This window comes from Osmerus eperlanus, chromosome 6 (genome assembly GCF_963692335.1).
Source record: "Osmerus eperlanus chromosome 6, fOsmEpe2.1, whole genome shotgun sequence".
In the NCBI taxonomy this organism is placed as follows: domain Eukaryota; kingdom Metazoa; phylum Chordata; class Actinopteri; order Osmeriformes; family Osmeridae; genus Osmerus; species Osmerus eperlanus.
The window spans coordinates 8,038,542-8,049,929 of record NC_085023.1 but is presented as its reverse complement, the minus strand read 5'-3'; the positions used below and the strand labels follow the sequence as shown (position 1 = coordinate 8,049,929).

The window sequence follows — 11,388 nt, the reverse complement described above, 5'->3', positions numbered from 1 at the left end:
CACACAGTACTGAAAAGCTCTCACACACACTACTGAAATGCTCTCACACACACTACTGAAAATCTCTCACACATACTAGTGAAACGTGCTCATATACACAACTGAAATGCTCTTGCATAATATTGTGGAATATAACAGTTCAGTGGTGAATACGAGCATTACAATTAAAAAGGAAGGCCTTCCTTTCAACTGAAGGAAACAGGAAGTCCACACCAGGATGTGCATGTGCTTTTACTGGATTTGAAGTAGTACTTCAACCACAATGCATGTTCACCTGATCCTCTTTGAGTCCAACAATTTCAGTCAGGAAAGGCTTTATAGAGAGCTTGGTGATCATACACTAACTCTATCTGCATTTCTTGCTGTGTCCAGATATGATCATGATGATAGTGATGTGAGTAATCTACTAGGATCATTGTATAGATCGCAACTTGCTTCATGAACAAGAGGCCAGACAGGGATCCAGTGATGTGACCAACAATTTGATACCCCCAACAATCTTGACTGGCCATCCAGGTCGGCCCCGATACAACATAGCCGCCGAACAGATTGCTCACTGTGTATCCATTGGTATGACATGGCAGAGAATTGCATCGTGCTTTGGAATCAGTCGAAGAACCCTATACAGACACAGACAAACTGGGAGTTGAGCCATTAAGATATGCAATATTGTCAAATCAAGACCTGGACAGCGTTGTGACTAATATACTACAGAACACTCCAAATGCAGGTGAAGCATACGTTCTTGGAAGCCTGAGATCACGTGGCTTAAGGGTTCAGCGTTGGCGGGTCAGACAGAGCCTCGATCAAGTGGATCCAATTGGGTGGTCATTTAGACGCCGTCATGCCATACGCCGAAGGGTCTATAGTGTTCAGGCCCCCAACCAATTATGGTAAGTTGACTTGTAACTGTTTTGTATTATCAATAAAGGTAATCAACACTTTGATATACTTGGCAAGTTTTACCTATATCTTTTTTTATTTAATGTACTTTATATCTCCCAACAGGCATTTTGACGGCAACCACAAGCTGATTAGATGGCAGATGGTCTTTCATGGCTGTGTTGATGGCTTCAGTCGGACCATTATATACATGGTGCTTATCTAACAACAGAGCCTCAAGTGTCTTGTCATTATTTTTGGGAGGAGTAGAGAACTTTGGTTTGCCCTTACGGGTCAGATGTGATCATGGTATGGAAAATATACGTGTTGCCCAATTTATGTTGGAAAGAAGAGGACTGAACAGTCGTAGTGTTATTACAGGTGTTTCAGTACACAACCAAAGGATTGAGAGACTATGGGCAGAATTGAATAGAGTTGTATCTAGACACTTTATTAATATTTTTAACTTCATGGAGGAACACGGTATACTGGATTCATTGAATGAACTACATCTATTTTGTCTGCATTATGTTTATTTACCAAGAATTGAAAGGACAGTAACAGAATTTATCAACCAGTGGAACAACCACGGCCTGTCCACACAAGGGGGGGCGACTCCTCTTCAGCTGTGGCATACAGGGGTCATAAACAATATAGGAATCCATCCCATTATAAATGACATTTTTGATGACGATAACTACTATGTCATTGACGAAGAAGGGCCATTACCTGAACTTCAAACAAATAATAATGTTAGAATTCCAGACATTGATGTAACCATTAATGAGACCACAATGAACAGTATTCAACAAGTGAATCCACTTGAAAATGATGGGAACCATGGAATAGATGTGTTTTCTTCTCTTCTGCATTTTCTTCTATGAAAAACATGGGAGTTATGCAAGGTTTTGTTAAAACATTGTTGTGTTTACTTCACTTGATTAATTACAACAATTATGTTAAAGTTTTAACACTGTTTTATTAAAAACAAATGTTTAAAACTAACAAGCATTTGTTCAAAGCATTTTTTCAAAAAGACAGACTGAGAGACAAGCGGAGACTGAGACAGGCAGAGGGAGAAACAGACACACAAGAGACGGACAGATAAGAGACAGGGGGAGAGACTGAGAGAGACAGACAGACACAGACATAAGGAGAGAGACATACAAGAGACAGATAACATGAGACACAGAAAGAGATACAGAGCATGATACTATGTTCACGCCTAATTGCCTAAATTCTAATCGTATGTATGAACAGTCAACAGTATGAATACGAGACATAAATGTGAACATTTGTTTCAAACATAAGTTTCCTGAGTCAGTTGAATTGCGGTGGAAATATAAAATACACCATGACTCAATATTCTTTTATAATTGAACACTTAACTGCAGAAGGCAATAACATTTTAAGAGGAAGTGGGCATTCAGAAATGCAACGGTTGTATTTTTTACTTTTTTCATAGACAGAGCATAGGTTTATGCCCTGCCAAACCCATATGTGTTTCCTAATGCAAAGTCAAACTTCTCCTTGGACAGTTGGTATGACACATGTAGTGTCAACTTGATGCAGTTAACGCATGTGTTGGCCACAGGGAACATTGGTGTAGAGAAGTCGTCATCTTCTTTATGAATGAACTGGACGGAGGGAGTTGGAGAAAAGCCAATAGGTGGTAACACAGATGCTCGAGTTGCAAAGGACAATATTTTCTGTAGTTTGGATGGCCCTTCTTCCTCTATAAAAACAGAAAAACATTGTAAGTGGTAGTTGGTCCAATTAACATGTATATGAATCAGCTGATACTAAATAAATGGTCAAATAAGAGTATTGTACTTGAAAAAACTGAATAACTTATAGCAATACATGTATAAAACACCTTTCATCTTTTGTCAAGGTGCTACTTGATGACATTACAACCAAGAAAGTAAGTAAGTTTAAGCTATAATGTTTTTGTTATACAAGTATGTTTTGTAAAACAAAAAAAACAATAACACTAAAATATAAAGAGACACATAAGTTTACTTGTACACTAAACTGTCAATTACCCTCTGCATCCTGGAGATGCAGAGGGTAATTCCAGAAGGTAACAACCATCTCCTCAGCAGCTCTCTTGTTGCTCCCTTCTGGAGACAGACAAATGCTGAAAACATCATCCACATGGTCAGCAGTCAGTGTGCTTGGCTCATAGCAGAACAGGGGGCGAAAGCTGTCTGGATGCCTACGGATTTTCTCGAGAACGCCAAGAGTTTTCAGTCCTTCACAGAATCTGTACAAATAACATGGAATTTTGCAGAATTTAATTAGGGTTCCTAATTCACTTGTGCATTGTCAATTTGCTTAGTTTTATAGAAAAATAATTGATTTTGTTGGTCTATGGGTCAAATTCTGATTGCTATTCTGATTAATCTGACTGCAAACAACCAACACTTCTGAATACCTCTGAAATGGACCTTGAACCCTGTGGATGACCTGGAACATGACAATGTCATGTACCAGCAAATCCCTGTCTCTTATAGATCGCATAGGCCTCAGACATCCTGCATTGGCCAAGTTGTCAAGCAGAGGTGCATTTGACATCTCAAGGTCCTCAAGGGTTGTACTTTCAGATACCTAGCATCACAAGGAGCATCAGAATGGCTTGTTATTGAGGCTACTTATTAGTTTAATAACTTATTAGTAAGGACCCAGACACTGGACGTCTGCATAATTACCAATGGTGTCTAAGGGTGCCCTAACTTGTTTTCTTCCACATAGCTACAATATGATAAACAATAAGGAAAATACACTTTGCCGACTACAGTGGTCCGTTGAATAGTGGTGGAATTCAAACTGTAGGAAGTGAGCATTCAGCAATGAGCAGACTGGGCTGGATTGGTACTCCCTCTCAAAATGGAAAACGGCAAGAGAATATTGTAAAGTAACCTAATTGTAATGCAAGATAACATTAAATTACCAACTGACCTTTTTGACTTTTTCCAAAAGTTCCATGTCAGCTATGTCTTCTAGCACTGGTTTTGCTGAACCATGAACCAGAAGAGAAAATACTGTTGGTGAGAGGAAGTTTGGTGGCGGACCGCCATGGACCAAGCTTACAGCAATGGCTCTGCCAGCTGTGTAGTACCGGTCCTCTCTAAGAGCTTCAAAACAACGGGATAAAAGGACATATTGATCAATCATGGATTTCATTGTGCCATTAAATAAATTGTAAATCAGTTCAAAAGCTAACAGTTGTATGTAAAAAAAATCCCCATAAATTAAAATGGTCATTACCAGCACTGTCCAGAGCCAAGTTCTTGCTGTTTTCTTTTCCCTCAAACATGGGTGACCTGGTGTATCCACACCAGGAGCTGCTGCAACGATCGGCTGTTGCCGAACAGTTAAGGCATTAGACAGTGTTCTGATGGTCTCCGCAGAGGCCAATATGTTGTTTAGTAACGCCGTTGCTTCGGCTTGATTGCTTGAGGGCTCAACAGCACATGGTTGCGCTGACATCCTTGTACACTTTCCGCTTAATCTGAAACACCTTCCGTTTCAACTGAAACACCTTCCGTTTCAACTGAAACACCTTCCGTTTTAACTGAAATTTTCATATGTGTGTATGAGAGCTTTTCATGTGTGTGTGAGAGCATTTCAGTAGTGTGTGTGAGAGCTTTTCAGTAGTGTGTGTGAGCGTATAGTTTTTCATATATGTGTGTGAGAGCATTTCAGTAGTGTGTGTGAGAGCATTTCAGTAGTGTGTGTGAGCATATCGTTTTTCAGTAGTGTGTGTGAGAGCATTTCAGTAGTGTGTGTGAGAGCATTTCAGTATTGTGTGTGAGAGCATTTCAGTAGTGTGTGTGAGAGCATTTCAGTAGTGTGTGTGAGAGCATTTCAGTAGTGTGTGTGAGCGTATAGTCTTTCAGTAGTGTGTGTGAGAGCATTTCAGTAGTGTGTGTGAGAGCATTTCAGTTGTGTGTGTGAGCGTATAGTTTTTCAGTAGTGTGTGAGAGCATTTCAGTTGTGTGCGTGAGAGGGTATTCTGAATAATGTCCCTCACGGCCCCTCATACAGATTCACTAACCTTCAGTCAACATAAGAATGAGATACACCAACACCACCCTTCAATCAACTTTAAGATTAATCCAATCACCAACACCAACCTACACACTTACTTGGATGAGGCCAACACACTGTTTTGCCAGTTGGGACTCCAGAGATCAGTTACTCAATAATGAGCAAATCCAGCAGTTTCATGACCAGTTGATCACAATTACCAATATATCTATGAATGAAAATGAATTAAATGTTCTTTGTTTTGAAGTGTAGAGGTAATTAAATAAATCTCACTGAAGGAAATTGGATTTTGTTTGTTGGAGTGACGTCCCCTGGGGAATGCCTTTCTTCTACCCAGGGGTAGTCTAAGATAGTAGGATTGACAATAATAATTTAAGCATATGCTCTGTCCAGAGAGGGGTAAGAAAGACGTAACTTAATATGGACCTCTCAAAGTGTCTTCAATTGTGACATTTGACAATCAAACATTTAGTAACAAGATCAAGCATCAATGATCTCTGCCCCACTTATAAATAACTAACTAATAAACAACACGAACCCTGTGTGAGATGGAAACAAACGTTGATTCCCTGCAAAAAGCTTGACATTACCTGGGGCAGACACTGCTGTAGGAAAGAGAAGAAGAACAGATAAATGTAGATAAATAAATACAAATATGTATCAAGATGAAAAGAGAGAAACAAGGTTTCAGAAATTGAAAGACAAAGATAGGGGAGAGGACAGTGACTATTAAAGGGGGAGAAGGGACAGGAAGAAGAGACCACTCCTGAGCTGCAAAATATCCTGCTGCATTGTTTCTGTGCCCTGCCTCTGTTCCCCCAGTAGCAGCAGAGGTAGTAGCAGACAATACAGGGATTAGAGAATGTGGGTAGTTTTTTTGGTCTCTGTTTCTCTCCCCATACATCCTCCTCTCTTCCCCCCTTTGTTGGTGTATCTTCCATTTGAAATCTCCCTCTCCTTCCTTCCACTCTCCTTCCTATAATGACCTGGGAGCAATGGACGACCATCCTAGACAAAAATAATACACACACTCACCCTACTTTCCAAAACACAGCAAGCAGGACAGCAAACAGACTGATAGGTCTGGCTGGCAGGCAAGTGTTTTTTGGTTTGTTTTTGCAGAGCTTATGTAATATAATACAAGATACAGTAGTAGAGTGTGTCTGTGTTCTCATCTCCAGCTAAGTTAAACAGCTGTTTTTACAGTACTAGAACAACACAACGCAGGAACCCCCAAGAGACACACACGTCTCTACCTCAGTACCACAGACATGGACACATTTCCAAATATGCTCACATGAAGATTGGTATACTGGTATAGGAAGACCACAGCCCAGTAAGCAGTGAAGGCAATGAGTAAAATAAACTGGAGTCTGTGTCTTCCTACAGGACAGCATCATCAGCTCCTTGGCTCAAGTCTTTTCCGTATGTGAATATTCTATTGAACAGCTCAGTCAGACTAGATGTGTTCTGTACTAATTTCAGAAGATAACAGCGTTATCCCCAGCAGACAGGCACCGATTAAACAGACAGCTACAGACAACCCCCAACCCCCCCACCCTCATACACACACAAGGATTTTGGCAGATCCACTGTCAAGATTGATCAATTAACTGCCATCCTTCAGTAACACCTATCCATATCCACCCCCCCGCCCCCCCCCCCACACACACACACACACACACACTCACTGCTCATTAGTGATGGGAAGTTCGGATCATTTTACTGATTCGGTTCTTTGAATCTCGTTCAGTAAAATGAACGAATCTTTTTTCGAGTCAATCGTTCATTTCAAAGGAGGGGGGGGGGGGGGCTATCCGTCCACTGCAAACACGTATCATATTCTCATCTAGGTTAGTGCATGACATGTGCACCAGCAGATACTATTTCAAAAGAAATTCCTGCATTAAAATAATGTATCATGACAGTTTGTATGATTTGTTCATTTATTATCACACTAGCATTTAATTATCACGGCAAACAATTACACTGCACTAAACTGTAAGTGTAAATGTAAAGTGAAAATAACAAAACCAGTCAGTATGATGACTGGAGCGAATATCATTCACGTCTTACTAAAACAGCGGCCACGCGAAAGGGAATGAGGAAACTGTTTCCTCTACAAAAAAATACAATGCGGGTCACGTGAAAAAAGGATCCAAAGACTCGTAGAAAGACCGAGTTGGGAAATGAACGAATTGTTCGTTTCCTCCAGTAGGCCTACAGAACCTATGCAGGTCACGTGAAAAATGATCCAAAGACTCGTAGAAAGACCGAGTCGGGAAATGAACAAATCGTTCGTTTCCTCTAGCTACCACTACAGAGCCTATGCAGGTCACGTGAAAAATTATCCAAAGACTCGTAGAAAGACCGAGTCGGGAAATGAACTAATCATTTATGTTTTGTAGCGGGGTTTGCTCGTTTAAGATTAGCAATACTTAATTTATAATTAAGTATGTAGTTCTTAGGGGCACCACCTCTTATTTGTTAAAGGGACAGAGGAAACCTTATTGAATAATAGCCTTCGTAATAATCAGTCTAATCTTAAGTAGTGAATTCTATGAAAGTAGAGCAGATCAGATAACGTGAGGGATAACGCAAGTATTATAAACAATGATTTATTTAAGGAAATGTAATTATAATGAACAAATACCAGAGAAGTTATAGGTTAGTTGAAAGTGAGTTGAGTTGAACTGTATACAGTAGGTCCTAAACTATGATGAGGGTTGGTACAAGATGGTAGGTTGAGAGCGTGGGGAGGGGGAAGGGAGAGAGAGAGAGATAGGCTTCTGGAGAACAATGGGAGAGTATGTTAACTAATCCTAACGAAAGTTAGGTTAAATCATTTGCAAACTAAAATCAAACGTAACAAATTAAATCACAATATGCCAATGTTCACAAGTAAGAAATGTAGCAATATCGCAGTTACTGTTGTCAGTTTGAAGAAGAAGAGTCAAAGTTCCGTTCGTCGTTGTCAAACGGTTAGAGCAAAGGAATCTTTCGTTCAAGTTCCTAGTGGTCCAGTGAGTTGCTGATTGAGAAGGATAGGTCAGATGTGTCGCGAACACTTCCGGTGAATCCTTGCGAAAAAGCAAGGATTGCTTGTGCGTCGAGGTTTTATAATCCTTGCGAAAGGGGGTATCCTTTTGGAGGTGAACTCTTTGATTGGTCAGTTACTCCCACCTGGGCGTCCATCCTGAGATTGACGTATGGGTGTGAAGTGGTTGATAACTTTTCAGAGTTCAGCTACAGTTAGGTCCATAAATATTTGGACATTGACACAATTTTCATCATTTTGGCTCTGTATACCACCACAATGGATTTGAAATGAAACAATCAAGATGTGCTTTAAGTGCAGACTTTCAGCTTTAATTTCAGGGTATTTACATCCAAATCAGGTGAACGGTGTAGGAATTACAACACATTTTATATGTGGCCCCCCCCTTTTTAAGGGACCAAAAATAATTGGACAAACTAACATAATCATAAATCTAATTGTCACTTTTAATACTTGGTTGCAAATCCTTTGCAGTCAATGACAGCCTGAAGTCTAGAACCCATAGACATCACCAGACGCTGGGTTTCGTCCCTGGTGATGCTCTGCCAGGCCTCTACTGCAACTGTCTTCAGTTCCTGCTTGTTCTTGGGGCATTTTCCCTTCAGTTTTGTCTTTAGCAAGTGAAATGCATGCTCAATTGGATTTAGGTCAGGTGATTGACTTGGCCATTGCAGAACATTCCACTTCTTTGCCTTAAAAAACTTTTTGGTTGCTTTCGCAGTATGCTTCGGGTCATTGTCCATCTGCATTGTGAAGCGCCGTCCTATGAGTTCTGAAGCATTTGGCTGAATCTGAGCAGATAATATTGCCAGAAACACTTCAGAATTCATCCTACTGCTTTTGTCAGCAGTCACATCATCGATAAATACAAGGGAACCAGTTCCATTGGCAGCCATACATGCCCACGCCATAACACTACCTCCACCATGCTTCACTGATGAGGTGGTATGCTTTGGATCATGAGCAGTTCCTTCCCTTCTCCATACTCTTCTCTTCCCATCATTCTGGTACAAGTTGATCTCGGTCTCATCTGTCCATAGGATGTTGTTCCAGAACTGTACAACTGTTTTTTAGATGTTTTTTGGCAAACTCTAATCTGGTCTTCCTGTTTTTGAGACTCACCAATGGTTTACATCTTGTGGTGAACCCTCTGTATTTACTCTGGTGAAGTCTTCTCTTAATTTTGGACTTTGACTCAGATACGCCTACCTCCTGGAGAGTGTTCTTAATCTGGCCAACTGTTGTGAAGGGGTTTTTCTTCACCAGGGAAAGAATTCTTCTGTCATCCACCACAGTTGTTTTCCGTGGTCTTCCGGGTCTTTTGGTGTTGCTGAGCTCACCAGTGCGTTCTTTCTTTTTAAGAATGTACCAAATAGTTGATTTGGCCACACCTAATGTTTTTGCTATCTCTCTGATAGGTTTGTTTTGATTTTTCAGCCTAACGATGGCTTGCTTCACTGATGGTGACAGCTCTTTGGACTTCATATTGAGAGTTGACAGCAACAGATTCAAAACACAAATACCATACTTGAAATGAACTCTAGACCTTTTATCTGCTCCTTGTCAATGAAATAACAAACTCCCATGAGGGAATAACATACACCTGGCCATGGAACAGCTGAGCAGCCAATTGTCCAATTACTTTTGGTCCCTTAAAAAGGGGGGGGCCACATATAAAATGTATTGTAATTCCTACACCGTTCACCTGATTTGGATGTAAATACCCTGAAATTAAAGCTGAAAGTCTACACTTAAAGCACATCTTGATTGTTTCATTTCAAATCCATTGTGGTGGTATAAAGAGCCAAAATGATGAAAATTGTGTCAATGTCCAAATATTTATGGACCTAACTGTATTTCAAATGTCCATGTATTGCTTATACTTCAAAATATAACAATACAACATTAATAAATGGTTTAGTTTGTAGATTAGAATCATTTTGATATCAAGATTGACTGATTTACCATAACAGGAAAGGAAGTTACATTAAAACATCAAATTATATCAACACAGCATTAAAGGGAAAGCATACATTATAACACATCAACTGTCATTGAAATAGTGTCCATGAGCCATGTAGTCCTTGAGAATATGTTTGTAAATCCAGAAAAGTTAGTTATTCCTTAAAATCCTTTGTCTCCATACTGTAAGGCCATTTTGGTCTACCTTCTGACCCCATGCTGGGCCAGAAGCTTTGAAGCTCCTGCTCTGGAGATAAGGACAAGGGGGAAAACCCCCTTTCTCCTTGTCGGGGGTAGGGGAAAGGTGTGATGGTACGTGGTTTGTCTGTTGGCTCTGCTACAGTTTACTTGGACAAGCCTATGCAACAGTCCCGATGCATGGCCACGAGAAAATGAACGAATCACTCTTTGAGAGGACTCGTTACTCCCGAGTCCTTGTAAGTATTCGTTCAAAATGAACGAATCGTTCACGAACGACACATCACTACTGCTCATGTCTGGATTGGAAATGACAGCTGATATTCAGCTCTTTGAAATCTGAAATTATGCTCTTATAGAATTATTTTATTATTATTTTCAATGTTTGTAGCTTTTGTTGACTTGGGTTTTCAGTTTCAATACTTAGTTAATGAGGTTTTAGAAGGTCAAACTATTTAGTGTGTGCCTCCTTGCTACCTATCTATAGGTTCTCCTATATACTGCATATAGAGAATGCGAAGTTCACGTCACGCCGCGTTGAATTCTGGGTAAATGGCAAAACCGTTTTGTTTGGGCGACATCTTGTGAGGTCAACGGACATACAACATACATCAGTGGGCGTCTTGATCAGTACATTTAGAGGCATCAAACATTTCCAGGGAGGGTCCCTCTGTGCTGATCCGAATGAGGTCATCGGGGGTGGATGGGTTCAAACTAGTGCTGTCAGTTTAACGTGTTAATAATGGCGTTAACGCAAACCCATTTTAACAACGTCAATTTTTTTATCGCGCGATTAACGTTACTTTTTGGCCTAGCAAACGTTCACATGCTGTTGCAACAACTACTGACGTTAGAAAAACTACAACACCACACCGGATCTAGCTAGACCGGAAACAAAACAACAAGCACGCCACACACACTTGTTTGGGCTTGCGAGCCAGCTAAAGAGTAATAGGCTAACGTTATGTTTTGAGTGGATGGCGAGCGCGAGACGCCGAAATGGATGCCAATAAGTTCTGAATGGAAAGTTTACTTTTAAAAAGTTGCCAAATGGTTCCATTGACAAGACCAAAGTGATCTGTGTGTTTTGTCGTTGTGAACTGAGCTATCATCACAGATGTCCAGTCTGAAATACCACTTGATGGCAAGCACACAGCTGATGCGAATTCTCCGCCCCCTCGTCAAAGCCAGGCGATTGCAATGTTGTTTTCAATAAAAAAAAAAAACATTTGCAC

At 40.4% G+C, this 11,388-nt stretch overlaps 1 protein-coding gene across 1 annotated transcript; it reads right to left on the bottom strand.

Moving 5' to 3' along the window:
* Positions 1 to 1,331: 1,331 nt before the first annotated feature.
* LOC134022834 (G2/M phase-specific E3 ubiquitin-protein ligase-like) lies at positions 1,332 to 4,206 on the bottom strand. Its single transcript, XM_062464582.1, has 5 exons — positions 4,153 to 4,206; positions 3,844 to 4,019; positions 3,320 to 3,492; positions 2,928 to 3,148; positions 1,332 to 2,617 (listed from the first exon to the last, which is right to left on the bottom strand). Exons 1-5 carry the CDS (start codon positions 4,199 to 4,201, stop codon positions 2,361 to 2,363), a joined length of 876 nt encoding a protein of 291 aa, XP_062320566.1. The 5' UTR covers positions 4,202 to 4,206; the 3' UTR covers positions 1,332 to 2,360.
* Between the last annotated feature and the right edge of the window lie 7,182 nt (positions 4,207 to 11,388).

Coding starts and splice junctions, on each gene's coding strand:
- LOC134022834 (XM_062464582.1), bottom strand. CDS start 4,201: ATGTTTGAGGGAAAAGAAAACAGCAAGAACTTGGCTCTGGACAGTGCT. Junction 3,493..3,843: donor TTTTGGAAAAAGTCAAAAAG/GTCAGTTGGTAA, acceptor TTGTGATGCTAG/GTATCTGAAAGTACAACCCT. Junction 2,618..2,927: donor GCATCTCCAGGATGCAGAGG/GTAATTGACAGT, acceptor CTGTTTTTATAG/AGGAAGAAGGGCCATCCAAA.